The 23,771-nt window shown below is 39.5% G+C and overlaps 1 protein-coding gene across 3 annotated transcripts in view; it reads right to left on the reverse strand.

Moving 5' to 3' along the window:
* Positions 1 to 228: 228 nt before the first annotated feature.
* Positions 229 to 23,771, reverse strand: part of DNAJC13 (DnaJ heat shock protein family (Hsp40) member C13) — a 125,470-nt gene continuing 101,927 nt past the window's right edge. For all 3 annotated transcript variants that reach the window (XM_082719091.1, XM_082719090.1, XM_082719092.1), the window contains 12 exons: positions 23,031 to 23,122; positions 21,266 to 21,365; positions 19,057 to 19,131; positions 18,727 to 18,839; positions 13,801 to 13,970; positions 13,610 to 13,652; positions 13,094 to 13,267; positions 11,366 to 11,545; positions 10,932 to 11,072; positions 9,049 to 9,192; positions 6,771 to 6,870; positions 229 to 1,095 (listed from right to left, as the gene is read on the reverse strand). In XM_082719091.1, the coding sequence (XP_082575217.1) occupies positions 989 to 1,095; positions 6,771 to 6,870; positions 9,049 to 9,192; positions 10,932 to 11,072; positions 11,366 to 11,545; positions 13,094 to 13,267; positions 13,610 to 13,652; positions 13,801 to 13,970; positions 18,727 to 18,839; positions 19,057 to 19,131; positions 21,266 to 21,365; positions 23,031 to 23,122 (1,439 nt within the window). In that variant the 3' untranslated portion in view covers positions 229 to 988. The remainder of the gene's footprint in view (positions 1,096 to 6,770; positions 6,871 to 9,048; positions 9,193 to 10,931; positions 11,073 to 11,365; positions 11,546 to 13,093; positions 13,268 to 13,609; positions 13,653 to 13,800; positions 13,971 to 18,726; positions 18,840 to 19,056; positions 19,132 to 21,265; positions 21,366 to 23,030; positions 23,123 to 23,771) is intronic.

Consider the following 23,771-nt stretch of genomic DNA (forward strand, 5'->3'; position numbering starts at 1 on the left):
GAATTCCTTAATAGAAACTAAAGGAAATGCTACGTTTCTGGAGATTTAGATGCAGCTGAAATATTAACCAAGGACGTTAGGAATAATCAGATGATCAGATGTGTCAATGTACTTGTTTGTAGGAGGAGCAGTTAATGTGAGGCAAGTCTGTTTATTCCTACTGCTAAAATCTGTCTCAGGAACAGGTAAGAGGTATTCCATTGGAAAAGTATTAAATTAGAACAAATATATCATTAACAAAGCAGTCAATTCCCTTTATTTTTAAAATTTTATGTACACATATGAATGATCTGTATAATGTACATTCAATATAGAAAGCTTTATATATTTGATAATGTATAGAACATTTCACAATTACACTAATCTCTTACATAACATCTTGACATCCGTGTTTAAATTTTTAATTTTTTGCACAAGCTCCTTTTTCATTCAATTTGGTAAAGCCAGTTTATACATACCGACATGTACTGTGAGCTCTCAGAAGGTTAATGATTGAGGAGAGGATACCAGTGAACAGGCGCAAGGACAAAACCTAATAGTGTTTGACGGTGGAGGACAGCCACGTGGACTCGATGCAGGAGAGGGAAAGACCCTTTTCCGGGGGTAGGTGACCTAGTCCAATTTCCGTAGATTGCAGTTCAACCCCACAGTCACACTAATTCAAAAAAACATTATAAAAACTAGGAAGAAAGTTTTGTCGTTTTGATTCACAGTCTTGTAAACAGATATAAAGGAACAGAATGTGCTTACATACATCAAGAAAAAAAATTCTTGTGTACCCACTTAGGTTGATCCAGAGTGCTTTCTTACAGCGTGATACAATTAGAATCACTGACTATTTTCCCTAAATAAAAATATTTTTATAGAAAAAGGAGTAACACTGTCATGAAACCAGGAGAAAGGCAGTAAGAGTTTGCTTCAACGTATCAGCTGGAGGAATGTGGACTGGGCACTGGCCTTTCAGCATTTATTGTCTCTCACAAATGTGTCAAGTCTGATAGCCAAGGTCGCCTGCCTCGTGGTCTACGGGAGGCGGCAGGTTAGACATGACTGACGAGGATGTCCCTGCAGTAAGATAGCCAGCAACTCCAGGTCCTGCAAGAAAGGAAAACACACACCTTCTAGAGGGCAGAGCCACAGGAAAACAGTGACCTCTACAAAAACATAAGAAGCTAGTCAAGTATCTTATCATACCTTAACAAACAGCTACACAATGCCATTTTCAAGATATGGTGTTAATAGATGACAAAGTTAAAAATCATTTCAAAACTGATGCTGGACAGTCACACTGGTGTGGAAACATGGGAAACTGCCCCTTCTCAATTCTGGTAATATAATGTTTCCAAAAAAATCCTGGGCACTAAAGGATAGCTATGTCAAATGGGGAGGGCGAGGAAGGGAACAAGTAGAGGAAAGAAACTGTACTTAGCCCAACCAAAAGTCATCCTTGATGAAATGCCCAAGAAAAACACTTTATCAATATTAAAAGTAACCCACTTTCACTTGGTGCAAAGAAGTGCTATCGTATCAAGTAACACCAAATGAACAAGGGCAGCTACACCGACGTCTCTAAAAAAGGAAGGCTCTGGACATCTGTCATAGGTCAAAACAAGAATGCCATGGGAAAAGAGCAGTATTTTCATTTTTTTAGGTCTTCCTTGATCCTAACCATCTCTAGTGCATGGAAATGCTACGTATGCCAGCATTTATCAAGAGGTGTCCTGTGAGCATTCTCTATAATGGCTTTAGCCCTCCAGTTTATCTTAAACATCGCAGACAATTACATCCCCAGAGCAGTGCACAAACCATACAGAGTACTTGTGAGAGACACTGTAGCATAATACTGCAAACTGAGCAATACTTTTAGCTGAAACTGGAGGAAATAAGGCAAACGGCTAAGGAACATCAAAGGGTTAGAACTAGAAAGGCAGTGGAAGCGGCATGCATTTAGCAAAATGGTTCTCTACCTGCTTCAGAGAGCTACACAGAAGTTAGCAAGCTGCCTGGCAGAGCGGATCTAAAGCCCGCTCCTGAGGTGAAGGGGGCTGCTGCCAGTTAGAAGGGAAGGAGAGACACCTGAGGGGAGAAAAGAAATATAAGCAGCAAGGGAAGTTATAAGGAAGTGCAAACAGCAGAGCAGTTTGATGGAGGCTAAGGCATAACAGGCACTAATGCAGGACAAAAGGGGCACAGTTCAGATTCATCTCGTTCACCTCACACCATACAAGCACTGGTATCGAGGACATGAAACGGCTGGCATCACTGAGCAGACACTGCGTCTAGTGTGTAATTACACAGCCAGAGACAATTCAACCCGTGTGAGCTGTCACATGCCAATCAGAGGGCCGAGTCACTGGGAACCCTCATCTAATAAAATGTAGAAAAGGGACTTTCCCTTTCGAAGGCGCCGCAAGGTCTGCATCTATCAACTCAGGGAGCCAAGCCTTCCCCAGACTGCCCAGAAGAAGACCTCTGGGGCACCCTACCCCTTCCAACAGGACAGTACGGAGCCACCACCCCCGCTGTTACCATCACTTGCCACCCACCTATCACTCTGAACCGTAGGCAGCAGCAAAGATGACCAGAGAACTATTAAGCAGGTAACCAAAGATAGAAGCCTGAAGAATAAAGCCCCAACACCCTGGACTGGTAAAGTGCCCAGATACTTCCAATTATGGACTCAACTTGGTTTGCATCAAATGCGTAGATTATGGGACCAAATCACAAATGCTACGTAGAAAACAGAGTAAGGCTACTGTTCTCAAACTGGGTGCTGAGACACCCTGGGGCAAATCCACAGGGATGCTGCTAGGTATTTTACATTGGCGAGAAACACAGCAACATTTGTTGGACACCACACAACCACTTTCAAGTTGTTTGGATCTAATACTTAAACTTAACTGTTAGGTTATTTCTTTTGGCCTAAGGGTAGAAGATATTAAGGGGACTGTGAACTGAGAAAGTCTGGGAACCTCTGGGCTAAAATTAAATTGTGAAATGCTGGGCCTAGAAGGATTATCCACAAGAGACCAAATTCTAGCCCCACCATTTGCTGCTTTAGAAAAGATAAACCAATTCCTGGACATTTCTGTAAATAAAGTCTGAAATGCTCTTTCCCTCATGAGATCTCTGACCTCTCCTTTAAAGCATGTCTGGTTTCCAGGAGCTAGAAGGTACAGTCGAGTCATAAGGACAGGACAGAGCAGTTGTATTCTCCAGAGAAAGGCAGAAGGACAGAGTAGGGGCTGCCAGAAATAGGGGCATGCGGCAACTCTGTGCCAGGCTGCCGGACTTAAGAACGAGAAAAGATGCACTATTAAAGAATCCCACAAAATGGAACTGGCTGCAATGGAGTTGTGGAAAGAGCATGGGCTTTTAGTAAAAATGAGCACGGGATTCCTAGCAAGGAAATCAAAAGAAGGAAGCTCTGCCTTAGCAGTGACGTACCATAAACTGACGGCCTTAGGGAATCTTTGCTAACATTGCTCACATTGTGTAGTCTTGGGACAGGTGTAAAAAGAAAAACACAAGTTAAAAAAAAAAATCCAACTCTGTAAAGAACTGACATACTGGTTTGAGGAGGGACCCAAGAACTGCACCCTCTTTCCCTTTAATGACCTTAGGAAGCCAAGTTAACTATTCTACATGCCTCTAATTAAACATAATGTAAATATATACGGAGGGCTGTGTGTGCGTGTGTGTATAAAGCTCTTCATCTCCAATTCCAATTAAATATAAATATATATGTGTACATGTTTATGTGTATACAAAGCTCTTATCTTCGTTTCCAACTCCTAACAAGCATGTTTACCTTAGTCTGTTTCTCTTTCTTTCCCTGTTGTTCCTTTCTTCTCTATTCTGATTTTTTAAGTGAGGTAATTTGAGGATTTTCACTGCTAAAATGATTTTTATAGGCTGTGAGCTTGTCAGTACCCAGCTCTTCTAGAACCTAATAAATAGCTAAATAACAGGGTCCACAAGCAACCACAGCTTTCCTGCATCCTGGGTAAAACCGCACTGAGATACTTTTAGATTAAGTGTTTATCAGAAAACAAAACAATTATGCCAGGCTGGAGAGCCTCTGGAACCAGGCAGTCTCCTCTCAATTCATCAATGATGAGTAGTCCAACCCAGGATGCCTTATTTATAACCCCAGTCCTTAGCCTGTGACAGAATGGCATCTGCTCAGCAGCCAGGGTGAAGAAAATCATTAAAGAATATTTTTATTCTTATCCTACTCTGAAATAGTAATTAATTTTCTTTTCTCTTTTCCCATCTCCTACAAGAAGTCCACTTACTTGCCAAACTCCCCAGGGGCACTTCAGAAAAAGGGCCAGTGAAATGTGTTCTCACAGCACTTTACTTCATTTGCACGCTGATGAGGGAAGGGCTTGGGCACAATGAGAACCATCTTGGGGAGACTGAGGGTGGTGTGGGGTAAATCCTAATCAAAGCTCCCACTCAACACACCACTGTATACACTGCCTAGAGTTATACATCGGTTTTACCGTTATACAAAGAATTTGCCCCTTTTAGCAAACATGACACACAACACGAAGCACCCATGGAAAAGCTCAAACACAAGAAGGAAACATTTGGCAGTCTAAACAATGAGCAGACAGCAATTCAACCCCTAGGGCTCTCTTTAAACAGTCCTTTGAAAAAAACACTATACTAATGGGAAAAAACTTTCAAACTTCTCGCCAATAGAACACCCCAGATGGATGATGCACTAAGAACTGGACAACTTGAGGGCCCACACAGCTCTGGGCTAGTCCGCACTGTCCCGTGCACACGTGTCTGTAGGCTTCAGGAGGGCCTTCAGATGGCCACAGTAACAGTAGTCCATTTTCAAGTTGGGATTTATACCACTGCTCCCCCTTAGTCGACTTTCTATAGAACCTGTTGCCCCTTGAGCAGGCCCAAAGGAGGCTGTAAAGAAATCTGTGACCATTTTTCTTCTTCCCCAACCCTCTTCCATCCCCTATAGCTCACACCTTACTCAGAAGCCGCCCCAGGGACCCAAGTAGAAGGAAAGGCACACAAAGAACCTTTTTGATCCCTGTACTTTTTTCTCTAGTTTTAGCATATTTGGATGGGGTGAGGATCAATAGATTTCTAAATGAAATCTAGGTCCCTGAAGATAAATCCCTATCTCTTCTGTATTCTAACCATAGACCTTTAGGCCCACATCTTGTTAGTAAGTCAAGGACCACCTCAAGTCTTTTATTCTATTAAGTCAAGTCAATGAACACTAAGCACAAAGGAGAGTACAACAAATTAGAAGAGTTCTCCCTGCAGGGAAGCTTATAATCTACATCTTACTATTCTTCAGGGCCAAACTTTCAATAAGTACTTATCTTCAGCTGGAGGAAAAACAAGGCAGATTTTCCAGTCACAGCATCCTTAGATACAAAGTAATGAACGTTAACACCACAGGAAGGTGGCTTTTGGGGGAAAAAAAAGTCTAAACAGATAAAAGTTTTTAGTTGCCGTTTAGAGAACATACTCTTACTTGGAAACTACAACATTACTTCAAATCTGAGAGAGAGACAAGAGACAAACAAAGACCATTTTCTAAGTATATCTCCTCACAGAAATCACCGGACAGGGCATGGAAAAGTTAGATGGGAAACCTATGACACAACCCTTCATTCGTGTGCACCTGGCACTGGCAATCAAAGCACCATGTGTTTATAAATGTTAGGGTGCTGCCTCTACATTTTAGTAGATTCATATGAAAGTGGTCATAGCGAAGAAAAAAGCAACAGTGTCACAACCGAGACTAAAATTAAAACCAAGCAAAATGTTTTCTAAAGCTGTCGTTTTTTAATACTCAAGATTTAGTCTTTACGAGGTAGAGACTTCCATACTAGTGATCTAGATTACTAAAACGATTGCACAGGAATGCAAACCATTGGGTACTGTTTCTTTTCTCTCAGTCCACCCACATCATCTCTGGTTAGAGGAGAACACAGAACTGACTTTTTTTTTTTTTTTTTTTAAATATACATATTATACACAAGCAGATGGCAAAACCCACCTATTATTCTTAAGGTTAATTTCAAACTATAAACTCTTATACCAGAGACCATATTTCATCTTCAGATATAGCAATAAAATGGTATGACTTTCTTTTTAAACAGAAGTCAGTATGAAAACAAATATTCCAAAATTGTTGAGCAATTAGCATGTCAAATGGACAAATGCCCTGAACTTCAAAAATATACGTTCTTTTGATCCCTACATAATAAAATGTCCCTTCCTTTATGGTACCCACATTATTTCTCCCCTTGAAAGGACAAACTGTAAATATTTTGTAAAACTACAGATCAATCACTGGAAACTTAGAAGAAAAGTATTTCACATGTGAATGTACACATATGAAGCTTCAAACTGCTACTCTACCAGAAACAGAACGATGCTATCATGTTTCTGATACTGATCCTTCTGAGTAGGTAGTTCTCTTTTTACATGTCTGAGACAAACATTTTAATATCATGCTCCAACTATAACCTATGACACCATGAATTAACTGGGTCACAACTGAGCAAGGTCCACGTTTCCGTGAGCACACGTTCAACACAACAGCAGTTGGTGTCTGTCCAGGGCTAACCCCAGAGGTCCACCGCATGCCCACAGCACCCAGGACAGGTGGCTAGCAGCCTAGGAAGGAGCCCTACGCGCTATATTCATTCTAGTCAGGACAAAAGGAAAGCTCAAGTGGCTTTTGCCCTATGTCTCAAAGTAATCAATTAGGTGCGGTTTACCTGTGAGGTATCCTGCTGTTTGTGACTCAGAAATAAACAAATCATGTTTCTGATCTTTGAAGGCACTCCAGACTGAAGAACGAGACAAGATTTCATTCACCTAGGGAAGTGAAGCAAACTCTTTGAGCATAAATGAATTAATAAGGACCAGGTCCAACTAGAGCTGGACGCTGTTATTTGAACCTGTAATTTACTGGCTTGTTTGTAATTTGCACAGGAAGACTTTTTCATGATAGTAACAACTGGCTGAGCATGTGGCATGAGCCCATGAAGTATTCCCAAGGAAGGGGTCTGGGGAGAAGATGCTACCAACTCAAGCTAAAATTAAAGCAGGCTTTTAAATTATGGGTTGTGACCTATTCGACGTTTATGAAATTGATTAAGAGGGTTGTGATCGGCATGCCTGAGGTTAACAGGTTAATACAGAAAGCACCAGAGCATCACATGTAAAATGGGTTAACTACTAATCTGTGATGTACATACATACCAGAGCACAAAATGTGTAGAGTGTAATGGACAAAGATGAAGGACATATTTCTGTGTGATACAGATTTATTAAAAAAAGTTTAGGAAATCCCAACTCGGAGACTGTCTTTCATGTATCAACACTGAGATCAAATATTTATTGGGCACCTCATCATGTGGAGGCACAACGGACACAAAGATGAGAAAGCGTCTGTCTCTGAAGCGCTTACAGTCTAGTCCTAGTGCGGGACACAGAGAGCGCCAGGTAATTTGGTGGCAGGCACTATAGTAGAGACACACACAGGGTCATGTGGGTCCAAGAGACTCCCTGCCCCAAGCTTGGAGGCACCAATGGAAGTAATCACTTGTGAAGGTGGTGGAGGAGGTGCTATTTTGAAAACTATCACACCTCCCTCCTCCTCTTCAGACTGGAAGATGCGTGTCAGGGTTACTTGGCTAATTTCATCAACAGAAATCTGGAGGCAGGTCGAGGGTAAGACAACTGCCTGCACATGGTACCCCCCACCCCCAGAAAAAAACCCCCAATGCTTCTAAGCACATAGTTGATGACCACAGCAAGCTATGTGGCCTCTCTTCTTTAAGATTATTTTAAAACGTTCAAATGGTGATACTGATAGAATGGACAATGGCATAACAAAAGTTTCTTTGGTGAGACTCTACACAAACACAGTGGAATCACTAAAAGACAATTTAAACCTCTGAAAGAACACTAGTAGGGAGTAACAGTCCTTGGGCTGCCTGGGTAGCTCAGTTGATTAAGTGTCTACCTTCAGCTCAGGTCATGATCCCAGGGTCCTGGGATCGAGTCCCACATCAGGCTCCTTGCTTACTGGGGAGCCTGCTTCTCCCCCTGCTTGTGCTCTCTCTGATAAATAAAATCTTAAAACAAACGAACAACAAAAAACAAATGTCTATCACCAGAAGAATGGATAAATGAGTTGTTGCACATACATATAGGAACATTTCAGCCACAAAAAGGAATGAAGCATCAATACAAGGTATTAACATGATGAACCTTGACAATGCGCTAAATGACATACCAGACACAAAGGTCATATATTATATGGTTCTATTTTATATGAAATATCCAGAATAAATGAATTCACGAAAACAAAGTGGTTCTTGCCAGAGGCTGGGGGGTGGGGGGGGAGAAATGGGGAAGAACTGCTCAATGGATATGGAGGTTCCCTTTGGGGTGATAAAATGTTTTGGAACCAGATAAGGTGGCAGTGGCACAACACTGTTAATATGGTGAAACACAAATAAAATGGTTAATCCCGTGTTGTGTAAATTTCACCTGAATTTAAAAAATAAAAACAGAGAGAGCTTTAGTAGATAATGCTGGATGGTAACACTGAATGAGGAACTCCTCAGAAGCAACAATACAAATAAAGCCAAAGAGGAAAATTAAATTACTGGGCCAGGTGGAAGTCAGCACAAGCATGTGGCTGACACACACTGTTAAGTGTTAACAAAGAAAGAGGATAAACGAAAATGGCCTTATGGGATTGTTAATCATTATGGTTAGTTATCAATGCCTGGCAAAAAATCCTACAACTAAATATTAACCTCAATCAGCACTAAATGCTCCATATTCTTTTATGCTGAAGAATTCCAGCATTTTTCTTCCTGAAATGTACATCACACTATCAGTATTCCAAAAAAGAACCCCTCCCAAGTGACTATTTGAGTCTATGAAGAGAGGCGCACAGATCATCCATGGCCAGCACCCCTGGCTCGGAGACTACCCTACTGTTACCAACCAGCTAAAGTCACCCCCGTGCAGACCCACCTGTTCTCCATGCTGCAGGCTTCGAGTCATGGCCTTGAGAGCTTTAACAATCTGAGCCTTCGTGGCTGCTGGGCTGTCGAGATTTTCAAGGCCAATACCTTCGAGTAATTTTAAGAGGTATGGGACCAAATCTACTTTCAGGGCCTAGAAGAGAATATTGAACATATATAAATATGCTGAAAGAAATTCACCAAAGAAACAATTTCACCCTGGAACCATACCTGGAAGAAGACAACCTCCTTCCTTTCATTTTAATGCAGATAAAGATTTCTTCTATAGATCTAATGATAACGACACTCTATTTTACTCCATACCATTACCTGTTCTAAATGCTGTAGACTGATCATTTTACTTAATCCTCACAACATGTAACAGCATAGGCACTAGGATTATTACTGATGAAAAAAATCATCACACAGAGGTAAAACCTGATAATCACAGGCAGTGACAGAATCTGTATGTTGGCCCACAGAATGCAGAACATGACCTTTAGCCACTACACTGGACTGCTTCCTTTGATCACTCCACACTAATGGGCACAAATTTTTTTTCACGTTTTCTTAAAACATCAATCTTTGCATTCACCAAACATTTCCCATCAGCCTATTAAAAGTTAGATAATACTCAGGTATCACACAATTTTCACTACCCACCCTGAAGCTCAAAGGGAAGAGGGAGAAGTAACTAACAGTGAGTGTACCTCCCTTTATAGATAGCATTCTCCTAACAGCCCTGGAAGGATTCAGAACTATTTCAGCTGAGGAATCTGAATGGTCTAAGTTTATGCGTCATGCCTGAGGTCACAGAGCCATCAAGGGGTAGTACTAGCTCAAGTTTTTTCAATACAACAACCCCTTCAAGCCAATCCTAAGTTCGAATTCCAAAGTATGCGGTTACCTCTTTGAGAGGTACCCAGTACTTCTAACCTGCCTAAATGAGGGGCAAGTTGTGGAAGGGGATATAAGATGGAAGAGGAAAAGGGGCCAGGAGAATTGGAGGGCCAGATATAAAGATGCAGGACCTTGTACCGAGGCTAAGGATGTCAGCTGTCACTTTGTCATCTGGTGGTAATGGGCAACCAAAGAAGAATTTTTAAGATGAACAGTGACCCAGTTATATTTAAGAATTGTATTTTAGAAAGATCACTTTTGCAATGGTTTTGGTCATTTAGTGTCTGGTCTACATTAGTATCCACCAAGTCCTATCTACATTAGGTGGGAGGGTAATCTCTCTGAAAAAGACAGTAATCTTGGCATGTTTCTTAAACATGACTTAAAAAATGAAGGCATCAAAAGACAGTGAGTCCTTCCAAAGAGGAGGAAGTAAATTTTACAAAGCAAGCTAAGAATAAATGCTTAGCAAAAAACCAAAATTTAAAATTAAACATCACAAAGGTACTTTTGTTAGCTTATTTTTATAAAGAGAGTGCAGGAACAAGATGGGGGAGAGGCAGAGGAGGAGGGGGAAACAGAATCTTAAGCAGGCTCCACACCCAGCACAGAGCCTGACATGGGGCTCACTCAATCTCACCACCCCGATGTCATGACCTGAACCTAAATCAAGAGTTGGACTCTTAACCGAATAAGCCACCCAGGCGCCCTGAAGTTGTTAAGATTTTTGATAGCTGGTCTGCCTTTATGAGTGTGTGTGTGTGTACATGTATGAAAGAAAGTGTATGTGTACACATACATGTATACACATTTATATATATGTATATATATATGCACGCCTGTTTGTGTATAAAATATAAAATCATGCACGCACAAACCCCAACTTATCTCCCTACCAAATTTAAGTCACAGAAACCAAATCAGTGCTAAATAATGAAAATCTATTTGCTATGTTTGTTTTCCTAAAATAGTACTAAATGTAGAATCACTTACTTGTGCCACTAATTCACTCTGCTCCTTCTGAAACATTCGATTAATTGCTTCACAGGCTAGACCAACAGTATCTGGTCGCTTTTTCATTCCATTCATCAGTGGGCCAATGGTATCTAAAGATGCCATGGCTCGAACACACAGCTAAGTGTCCAAAAAAAAGGTTACTTGTAGAACAGCAGTATTTCATATAGCACAGTAAATACAATAATAAAATATGTGGAAAACCTCCATTCAGCTCAAGTTTAATAATGAACCCAAATTCAGTCTCCTATTAATTACATCATTTGAACTACTCTCAGGGTTGTTATAATACTGCTGGTTCATATGCAGAGAGGCACATGGTAGGACGGGGACCGATACTGCAATGTGCATTCATCAGGAAGAGGGGACCATAAATTCCAGAATTAGAAGCTATAAAATGCATTCATGCATACCTCGTTTTCAGACAGGGCATGGATAACGCGGATGGCACTCTTAGGAATGGCATTGTTCCTGTGATTCATCGCTTGGATCACTTTGGGGAGGTGGCCCAAAGGTGGGACCTGGTCGGCCAGCTGAGGCTGTGCATTGAAGAGACAAACTGTGGCCATTGTCAAAGTTTCCAGAGTTTCTCCCTGGAAGGTGTAAAACAAACAAACAAACTATAAAATACTGACAAAGTAAGTCCTAAATACCCTTGGATATTATTTGATATTCTAACCTAGAGATCTATAAATTCTAAGTGCTAATTTTTGAAAACTGATTCACAAATCCTAAAGAAACAACAAACTTCCCATCCTGAAAAAGAGGCATGAATTCCTAGGACTTTAAGAAGGTCACATCCTACTCTAAGCAGCCTTTCACTGGGACACGTCATATCTCATTTCTGTTGCAGGTTTAAGAGATCATCTCCCAAAAGGTATTACTAGAAAGCTGTAGTCAATGTTAGAGAAATGTCAGTTATCAGGGAACATCACTAGTTCAGGAGAATGCAAAAATAATGAAATGTGTTTTCCAGTTCTATTAAAAATCCTACTGAACAGGTCTGGCTGCGGTAAGTCACTTTCTGTTGTGGACTGCAAAGACCTGTAACTTACACCATTATATGCAGACATATACAACCGCAGCATCTCAAATGAACATGGAAATTCGGATGAGCCTACCAAGAAAGGTGATGTGAGGAAAATATTGTGGTTTATTCCCCCCTAAGTTTCTGCCTTTTGAGGATTTTTTTTTTTTTTTTTAAGGAAACTATATACATAGTAAAAATCCTAGTGAAGAGAAAACCTGACTATGGCAAGTGACATATGCAAATATTTGGTAAACTAATTTTTTTTCCAAAGCTATGCTAATCTAATGTTGGTAACTAGTAATTCTGAGGCAGTTGGCATGTGCCAGGCATTATGCTAAGGACCCTCTATATATCAAAATTCATTAAAACCTCAGCCTAACGGCAGGTGCTATGATCCATCTATAAATGAGGCAGAACCACGAGGTACTACTGCTCCAGATCACACAGTCAGTCAGTGGTGGAGCTGGTACTGGGTCCAGGACCATCTAATAACACAGCCTGGGTTCTTTACTCACCTTGCCCCATAGCCCGCCTGTTTAATATAACAAAAGTCACGTACCTCAAGTATTTTTGGTCTAAAGGTTTAAGTAACAAAACCTTACATACTTCCAGGATTTGACTCAGCAAATGAAGACCAAGGCTACTTTCTCACTCCTGCTTCCCTAGTAGTCTTGGCTTTGGTACTAGGTTCCTTCATATGGTTAACTACTCTGCTGTCAACTGTTAATTACTCTTCCTTCACGAGGGTCATCCCGGTCACATATGGAAAGCTGAGTGAAGAACACACCCTAGCAGGACACGCTTCCAGGGGAGTACTGAACATTTACATTTCTCCTTAAAATTAAAATTCTTTTAGAGCCTTTGTAATTGTAAGAAACCGCATTCTGTCAATAGTCATCTCCAACTTTGGTTCAGAAATAATTCTTTTACTAGTGAGTTGCACTTTTGAAATGCACCAAAAAAGACGAATAGGTATATCTGAATTTAAATGTGGCCGCGGTTTTAGAAGAGGGAGCCAGTTCTTAATGTATGGTCAATGAGGATGGTTTTAACAGAAACACCATCAACATGTTTAGCAAATTCAAATGTTCTGCTGCTGGCTGAAGCTTACATGTGGATTGTTCTTCTCCAAGAGCTCAGTTAATTTTTCTAATAGTGCAATAAGAAATTCTCTGGGTTTTCTTAGAACCCAGGCTGGTTGTGCAATGAAGATTCTCAAGAAAACTCCTCCAACAGCAAGTTCACCCTCTGCTTCTCCAAACACCACAGCAAAATCTTCAGGCAACTTTAAAGAAAGAATGAATCACAGTCAAGTCACTTAATCATTAGTCCTACATGAAACAAAAAATGCAAATCCCATTAAGTGGTTATTAACAAAATCAAATTATAATTACTGTAAGTTTTATTTTCCCTTAATAAAATTCAAAAAAGGTGTTTTGATTACTTACTTAAAAAGTGAATATTCCCATTTTTGAATTTATAACCTTATTTTCCAGGAGAATACTTAAATGTCTTAATGACAAAATAGCTGACAGTCATTACACTGACTCAGTAGGAATTAAAAAACAACAAATCTACAAAATATATAAATGTAAAATTCCTTCCTCTGAATAAAAGTGTATTTTACCTTCCAATTTATATCGGGGTTGTCTCGCTGATTTTTAAAGTGCCTTGGGGGGGAAAGAAAAGGAGAGGGGAATATCAAGCTTCAGTCATTAAAAAAACTTTCATTAAACATTAGAATAAATATTAGAGAGATGATGGATGATGGAGCAAACATCTGTCCTTCTTGGAGATTTACCTGAAGACTTTACTTACTCTAGCATCATTTCTCTAACTGTTGTAGACACTTTATCTCTGGAGCTATCATTCCAAATCAGCTCTGGATTTTCATGAGTTCCTTCAAAAATATGTACAGCAGCTTCTGGGTTGTCTCTCATGGCATCCATAAAAACGCTTGGCAGAAATTTCATTAATGTAATGCGGACCTATATGAGGGTATTTGAGAAAGAAAAAAGGCCTATTGGACAGCTCAGTGTTTGGTGTGCTTTGCATTTCTCTAGGGTGGATTACTGCTGTTACTTGTGGTATGGCTGATCTGGGCCTCAGCTATCAACCAAACCACCTGGAGTGGGAGAAGAGATCAACCTTGGTTTATGCAAAGATAACTTTAACAAGACTCATATGACCCTCATATGATAGACTTACATATCTATCCAGTTTTGTTTTTTCTGTTTCAAATTTAAGACCCTTGAAGAGATTCAATATTGCTGATGCATATACCATCCAGAGCACACCTTGCTAGATCACGCCTTGCACACATGGTTTCTTCTTCCCAGAATACCCTTGGTTGGCCTGTCCCTCCAGCTCTCCATCATGCCCCCTGCCCTTGCAAACAAATATTTTTCATGCTGCCTTTGTGCCTTTCAAGTGCATTTATTTTGCTATACTCTCTTTTATACTACACTGTGTCTCTTTCCAAAAAGGACTTAAAATGCAGCTTTAAAAATAATACAAGGGTGCCTGGCTGGCTCAGTCAGTAAAACAAGCAACTCTTGCTCTCACAGTCATGAGTTCAAGCCCCCATACTGGGTGTAGAGATTACTTTTGGGGGGGGAAAGGCAGTAAAAATAATACATCCAACACACACACACATGCACTGAAAATTAGTTTGAGGCATAAGGTCAAACATAAAATGAAGGTTGGGAAGTGTTAAGTTTTCCCCTGAGATCTTCACATGATTTTCTTTCCTTCATTATCACTCGAGCCTATGCTCAAAGTTTTCTTCTTCTTCGTCTTCTTCTTCTTTTTTTTTTTTTTTAAAGATTTTATTTATTTGAAAGAGAGAGTGAACACATGCAGGGGGGAGGATGGAGGGAGAAGGAGAAGCAGACTCCCCACTGAGCAGGAAGCCCAATGCAGGGCTTGACCCCAGGACCCCAAGATCATGACCTGAGCCAAAGGCAGATGATTAACTGACTGAGCCAGCCAGATGCCCCTCAAACTTTTCTTCTGGAAAGTTTCCCTGACCTAGTCTTTCTAGCTCATTGCTTGCATTCTCAGCCCTTGGCATGGAGCGGATAGTCAAAAACTTATTTGAACAAAGACTAATATAAAGTCTGGACACAAGGGAAACATCAAAAACTATGTAACTGATAGTGATATACTGCAATTTAGTTCTGAACTTCCTAAGCAGCCAATGAACTAAAGGAAGTTATGTCCATTACATAACAGACAACATTCACAAAATAGGAAGTATTTCACTTTTCTAGGTCATGAGAGAAATCAAATAGAAGTGATCACTCACTGATATTATTAAACATTTAAGTAGAACAATTTATATAATGCAAATTCTTTGACTATAAGGCTTGAGAGTTACGTAAAGGCTACTCAATTATCCGAGAACAAGAGTGGGCACACTAGGAGCCAAACTTGTCCTGCCACCTGTTTTTGTATACAAAGTTTTTTTTTTTTTTTTTTTTTTAAGATTTTATTTATTTATCAGAGAGAGAGATTGGGGGAGAGAGTGAGCACAGGCAGACAGAGGCAGAGGGAGAAGCAGGTTCCCTGCCAAGCAAGGAGCCCGATGTGGGACTTGATCCCAGGACGCTGGGATCATGACCTGAGCCGAAGGCAGCTGCTTAACCAACTGAGCCACCCAGGCGTCCCTGTATACAAAGTTTTATTGGAACACTGCCACGACCATTTACAGTTACTGTCTAGGGCTGCTTTCCCGTAACAATGGCAGAGTTCAGTATTTGTGAAAAAAATCAGATGACCCAAAAAGGATAAAATAGTTACCATGTTTTTTCCTTTATAGGAAAATTTTACTGGTCCCACTCCCACCTCACATCATCTATGAAAATTAATTCAGCTGGATCTAGGATGTAAATCCAAGAGCTAAAACTATAAAACTCTAGTAGGAGGACACACGGGTATAGCTCTTTGTAACCTTGGATTAGGCAATGGTTTCTAACATATGAGATAAACAGCACAAGCTATAATAGCAACAAAAAAACCAGACAAGGCTTCATCAAAACTAAAAAAATTATGTGCTATGGGGCACCTGGGTGGCACAGTCAGTTAAGCATATGATCTTGGTTTTGGCTTAGGTTGTGATCTCAGAATCATGAGAGCGAACCCTTTGTCAGGCTCCGTGTTGGGCGAAGGGCCTGCCTGGGGTTTTCCTCTCTCTCCCTCTGCCCTGCCCCCTCACACTCCTTCTCTCAGATAAATAAATATCCATAAAAAAACCAGAATGACATCCATGGAATGAGAGAAAATATCTGCAAATCATGTACTAGATAAGGGACTGGCATCCAGAATGTATAAAGAACAATTACAACTCAACAGTAAAAAGATAACCCAATTAAAGAATAAGCAAAATAAAAACAAATAGTTATTTTTCTAAAAAAAGATGTACAAAAGGCCAAAAGCACATGAAAGATACTCAACATTGTTAGTCACCAAGGAAATGCAAATCAAAACCATGAGATACCATTTCACACCCACTAGGATGGCTATAATCAAAATTGATATCTAATAACAAGTGTTAGAGAAGATGTGGAGAAATAAGAACCCTCAGACATTGCTGGTAGGAATGTAAAATGCTGCAGCCATTTTGGAAAAGAGTATGACAATTCCTCAAAGGTTAAACAAATAGTACCCTCTGATCCAAAAATTCCATTCTCAGAGAAATAAAATACACATCTTTAGCCAGAAGAGCCAAAATGTAGGAACAATTCACATGACCATCAACTGATAAATGGAAAAACAATGTGGTTTATCTATACCAGGGAGTATTATTTGGCAAGAAAAAGGAATGAACAGTATGGAATAACCTTGAAAACGTGCTAAGTGACAGAACCCAGTCACAGAAGAACACATATTACATGATTTCATTCATATGAACTGCCCAGACAGACAAATCCAGAATATAAGTTAGTGGCTGCCAGGGGCTGGAAGAGGAGGAATGGGGAGTGACTGCCAAAGGGAACATTTTTTTTTCCCCTTGCACTGAAGAAAACAGACAGTGGTTACCCAATCTGTGAATATAATAAAACCACTGAACTGGTGACTTTACATGTGTGAACTGTAGCCATGTGAATTATATCTCAATAAAGCTGTTAACCAGAGTGCCTGCGTGGCTCAGAGGTTTGAACCTCTGCCTTCGGCTCAGGTCATGGTCTTGGAGTCCTGGGATCGAGCCCCACATTGGGCTCTCTGCTCAGCGGGGAGCCAGCTTCCCCTTCTCTCTCTACCTGCCTCTCTGCCTACTTGTGATCTCTCTCTGTATATTAAATAAATAAAAAACTTAAAAAAAAAAAAAAAGCTGTTAACCAAAAAGGAAAAAAGTTCACACCTCCCAGTTCTAAAATACCTTCCTGCAAACCATTCAATGAAGGAGCTGGTACTTGTATTGTTCCTATACAAAAAATTTTAGTGTAAATATATTCACTTTGAGAAAATCTGTCCCTCATGTATTTCGATGAACAAAAAATTACTAAAGAGCTCAAAGTTAACTCCAGTATGTGTTTAAACAACTAAAACATTATATATATCATGTAATATTAGATATTACAACTTTGTAATAGCCAACTCTAGCTTTAAGAAAACTCTGTATTAAATACCAGTACTCATATTTTATGGACCCTTTCTACAGAAATCCAAGTGTAATCTCCCTCATCAACCCTTGTGATGACAAACTGTTAACTTTATTCCCAAAGTAAAATTGTTTCTGAGACTCTGACATTCTCAGTATCCCGATCTAGAGACAAGACAAGGGAAAAAACCTAAATCCAGATTGTTTTATTGAGGTAAGACTGACTCTGGAAGTGGTGGCTCAGGGGTTTGAGTCCTGAAACACTTCTCTGAGGTGCTAGCTTCCCGGGCTAGGCACAGACAATGAATGCTTCAGGGAGCACTACTTCTGCTGAAACTGAGTTAATAAAGGAGACTGACTACACCTGTGTCTGGATGGAATTCTACTCAGAAGTACTGTTTTAACAGGTTCACGGTCTACAAACAGGACTATGTTTCCGAAGATCATCCAGTCATCTTCAGATTCCAGGAGAAAGACCTCCCTATAACATGGAGAAGCTGTTACACTCCGTGCCCGTATGGACTTACTTGCCCAGGTGCTATGTCTGTACTAACAAAGATGTGGGGCGTTTAAGAACACAGATCACTATAGCTACTTCCACAGGCCACTCCTCACAGTGTCAAAGTCTAACCCAACTATCTTCTGTCAAAACTTACATATACTCGGGGCACCTGGGTAGCTCAGTGGGTTAAGCCTCTGCCTTCGGCTCAGGTCATGATATCAGGATCCTGGGATCAAGCCCCACATCGGGCTCCCCGCTCAGTGGAGAGCCTGCTTTCCCCCCTCTCTCTGCCTACTTGTGATCCCTCTCTCTGTCAAATAAATAAATATTAAACAAACAAACAAACAAATAAACAAAAAACCTTACATATACTCTTGTTCTTTCTTCAAGGAAGGTATACGGTTTACCACCATAATCCAAACACTGTCTTAAGACTTCTCAATTCCAATAAAGGCTTCTCCATCTATAATTTTTCTCAAAGTAGTAATGCAGAGCAACAATTTCAAGTATATCGATCTTCCAACTTTCACATCAAATCATGTCCTTAGCCTCACCATCAGACTTTGGTAAACTTCATGAAATCAATATCAAAGTAACAGATCTTAAATAATTTCTTTCTGAGGACCTATTTTGTGCTTACCTTTGGACCTATTAGTTTGTCTGCTGTCATTTTAGCAAAAAGTTCCGCTGTTTGGGTTCGAACCTGTGGATGCGTTGAATTGCAGAACATATCTAGTAAGTAAATCAAAGCTCCTATGAAGGAAAAAAATAATTAGCATTTATACTATAAAGAATATGACTTCTGATCAGTTGAATTCATTTTTAACTTTATTTCAACTTAATGGAGTATGATTTTTAAAAATTTTTTAAGCCTTCTAAAGCATTCTCCTAGTTTATCAGACTGTACAGAAACAGTTCAAAGTAAGCTTATTTGGAGCATGACTGGATGAGAAAGCACTCTATACGTTACCTTTTGCCATTGCTTCTTTGATTATTTTTGTGCTTGATGTCAAAGCATAAAGAGTTTCCAAAACAAGCTGGCGACCTGTAGGATAGAAGATATTTCAAGGAATGCACCATCATCACATTAGCTGATATTTACTGGGCATCAGCTCTGGCCTGGCACTGGCCTAGGTGTTCTACAGAGCGTTATCATACTTATCTCTTCACAATAACCAGTGACAGGTATTATTATGGCCTTGTTAGAATGGGGAAGACAAGGCCCAGTTTAACCAGTCCATGGTGTCATGGCTAGTGAGTGGCACAGCTGGGTTTTACCGAGAGATCTGACTCCAAGCTTCACACTCGTAACTACTGTGCCATACTGTCTTCCTACTTCATTGATCATTAAACAGGCAAAATCTTTCCACTTCCTGGCACCACACTGAAGACACTGGTCAGGAATCCAACATTTTTATCTGGTGCTTTGGTCTTAGAGAAGTGAGTAGGAAGCAGCAATTGCAAGACACTGCTGCAATCTAAGACATGACAGTATCCTTCTAGACACAGCCTATATATCTCTCATCGCCTGCCATCAAAGTATATTTGGCTATTGGACTTTAACTCTTCCAGAGTCAAACAGCAATGACAGACAGGGGACTAAAGGGGCAAGAGCTGGCAATAAGGGTGGAGGCTGCCAAGCATTAAGCTGACAGTGAAGCAACAACAAAGGCTGCTCCCTGGGCTGGGCTCTGCTCACATACAGAAGAACACACATTCAAAATCCTAAGAGAAGCGACAACACTTTAGTGAAAATGCACCACTGCTGAAACAGTTTCAGAGGAGAACAGTAAGTCTTTGGAGGGGATACTAGGAAGGTTAAATATTTTATGGATTTAATATTCCTTAGCAACCAGCGGGAAGACAGGTGATTTAGTCTAACATATTAATGACAGCAGAGTAGGCTGAGCTGTCTAGATGTCAACTACTTCACCTGTAAGCTTAAAATACTGACTGGACTATAGTTCTCAAACTATGAATTTGCAACATTCTTTACTTCATAAGTCATTGTGATTTCGCATTGTTTAAAGCCTCACAAAGCCACTGAAAACCGATAAAGAAGAAAAACCAACTAAGGTTGTAGGTATGACACAAGTAATCTGCAAATGACTTTCAAAAGCTGTCATTTTAGAGAACTATTTCAAATGTTCTTTATTAAAGAAAACAACATCATTCAATGGAAATTCAACTCCATTCTAGTCACTGAAGCACTACTGTGTGCAAGGCACTAAGGCATAAAATGAAAGAGAAAGGCTCTCATTCTCAAGGAGGTAGATAGGTGTAAGCCAAGAGCAACGTGGCTTCCAAGGGGCTGGCAAACCCAAGTAAGTAATGTATTCTGACAGTCAGTGGTGAAGCTGGAATTATACTAGTTGCCTTTGAAAAGCAATCTCAAGGTTAATTCTGACACGAACACACACGACTGTGTTAGACAACTGCATAGTTAAAAAGAAGCCTGTATCAGTGCAGGCTGTATTCAAGAAATAAGACAGGTGTATTTTTAAAAACTGATCTCACTTTGGTGGTAATAATCTCTATCTGCATCAAATCCGTAAAGGACAAAAAATGCAGAATTGAACTGTAAGTTGAAAACAAGGTAATTTTTATCTTTTTTTTTTTTTTAAAGATTTTATTTATTTATTTGACAGAGAGAGATCACAAGTAGGCAGAGAGAGAGAGGAGGAAGCAGGCTCCCTGCTGAGCATAGAGCCCGATGCGGGACTCGATCCCAGGACCCTGAGATCATGACCCGAGCCGAAGGCAGCGGCTTAACCCACTGAGCCACCCAGGCGCCCAAGGTAATTTTTATCTTAAAGCATTTTTTCCTATCATCTAAGAGCAATGAGGTTTCTTTATAAACCATGGGTCAATTCTCAATTACTCAGTGCATACCATACTCAGAAAACTAATAAACTGAAAAACCTAGGTTATTTTCCTTTGCTTTTGGACCTCTCTTACCTCTAACTTTCAACTTTTGAAATGATAAATACAAAATAGTTTTATTTACTGATGTAAAACATATTTAAGACAACTCAATATAACAAATACTACTTAAGAGATTCTAAAGTAAATATGGATATCATGTTTTGTTAGAGGTTTTCTATTTGCTATGTGACTGCTCCCTCTATAGGTTGGCCATGCTATGGTTTCCAAAATTCCCATTCATGAAATATACATACTTGATGGTAATGAATGCAGAAGAGCCAATAAATTGGACAAAACCATTGATTCAGCAATATTGTTCACACAATCTTGGTTAGATGTCACTATATTCACAACCTGAAAATTAAATCAACAAGATATTAAGATATTGGGAAATAATTTTGCTCCTAAATAAAATTAAGTCCAATTAGTCAGACCCAAAAAAGTTTGAAGCTTTCCAAAGTGTAAAAAAATGTTTGGAAGAGAAAATAACTTTTAACAGTTTAATTTTAAAAGATTGCTTTTATTACTTTGATCTTTTGTGAAATAATAAAAATAATTAAAAAACATTTATGCTCATGTATATGGTGTGTATATATATTAACTTCCCATTAATTTAGAGATAAGGATTAAATGTAATTATCTAAAAAATATTTTAGAAACAAGTCACAATCTCGAGGTTATAAAGATGCCTTCAATCCCATACTGCTCATGCTCCATACTATGTATTTCAATCACAGAACTGGGGTGGGGAGTGGTTAGGAAGATAATGATCCTCACTACTGGACCTTTCTTTTTGCTTTTAGAGGGAGACAGGAAATGTCTTCAGTGCCCAGCACAAGAGATTTAGTTTATCTTTCTATCTGTTATAAAGGAACAGGCATGTTTTTCTTTCAAAGAAGATGACCTCTCAAGTCTAACTTTTATAGTATACATCTAGAAGATCAATGTCACTTGAAACACATGGTCAGCATCTCAAACCAACATGACAGATTTAATGATGTTCATTTAAAAAGTTATAAGGATATGGAGGAATTAAGTAGAGAAACACACTTTCCAATTAAAAGAGCATGCTTGTTAATAAGCTTTTTAAATTATTTTATTATTATTTTATTAAAAGTAATTTTTATTATTTTATTAAAAATCTTTTCAACCAAAACGCAACCTAAGAACATGTTATGCAACTAATTCATAAACTGCTCACAAACCTGTTGCTGCAGGGTTTAATTTGGTGTTCTTTACAATAAATCGTGTATGTTACAATTAGCAGGATCATGTGAAAAATGATCTTGGGAGCCTACTCTGGATTACCTAGACAATGAGACCCCTGTAGCCAGAGACCTCCTGCTTCTCCCAGAGGAAAAGGCTGCACCCAGTTTCCCATGGGACAAGTGCTTTCATTCTCCTAAAAAAGGGACTTCCAACTTTTCTTGGACCATTAAAGCCCAAAGATTCTGACCTTCTTAGACAGCTCCTGTAAACATCGTACAGCCCAGTTGTCTGTAACCCTCAGTGAAGAGGCTGCTTTTGTACTAATCTAATTTTGTACTAAAAAAGGACAGTAACTGAAGGGAAGGGGGTAAGTGAGTCCTCTGAACACAAATGTACAGTGCGTGGCCAGCAGTAGGCCCTGGTCTCTAGGGACACTGAGAGATCAGGGAAATCCTGCCCACTGTTCCTGTCATCTCTGGCTTCCAAGCTTCCCCAGTAAAGCCCATTCCTTAACTTAACACACATTGCATGACACTATATAATGCATCCCAAGTTCTGATGCATGGCAGACAATGACCACCCAGGGAACCACCCGGAACAACATCGTGAAACACTGTTCTTCAAAATGAGTATACTAATTTAAATTTTGAGAACACATTTACTTGGCTTAACAGACAAAATAAGAAAAAAAAGAAAAGAAAAGAAAATATATGCAAACTTCCACTCAACTTCAGATAGTGGTTCTCAAGGCCTAAAGCACATACTGTAGTGGTAGGAGAGACAGCATGCTTTAATACAAAATTCCTTTACCTCTAACGCCAACTGCTGCACTTGACCCGCTCCATGGACACGGAGAAGAGAAAATATTAACTTAAAGTGCCCAATGCATTCACTTTCAGAGCCTAAGGAATAAGAATAAGAGGTTTATCTTTTATTTCTAAGAGATGTTCTAAGTACCTTCAGAAAACTGATCTACACTGTTGTTTACTATTGATTCTAAGTCTCTGACAACACTTTCTCAACATTTGTGACATGGAATAAATGGAGTACCTTCTAAACAGCAGTAAATCTTAAGAGGCAAAAAGTAAGATAACATTTCTTAGGTTTGTTTTCATTTGCATCCATATCCCCAGCCTTCAAACTAAAACCAAACATCTCAAATCTCAAATACACAATGCAAATGCAATTTAAAAAATAAGTGTGTAAGATAATGATAATTCTACTCTTTACCTTTAGACATTAGACCTACCCCCTCAGCCTAATTACAGTTTGGCAGAGTGTGACATCATTTGCTTTTAATATAAACTGAATTAGAACTCTGTCAGTTGAGGACTACATTACAAACAACTGTATGGATATACAAAGGGCTCCTTGTGAAAATACATAAAACTGAATACTGTTTCCATTCCTACACACCTCAAACCCCAATCCCATATACTTACTATCATTATGTTAATTGAATAAAAATATTAAACATTAAGGTTCTGTGCAGTGTATTTTTCCTTTTACTATGTTAGTGGAATATATAGTATAATCTGTAGTTTTTTAAGA

Source organism: Mustela nivalis (genome assembly GCF_964662115.1).
Source record: "Mustela nivalis genome assembly, chromosome: 1".
Classification (NCBI taxonomy): Eukaryota; Metazoa; Chordata; class Mammalia; order Carnivora; family Mustelidae; genus Mustela; species Mustela nivalis.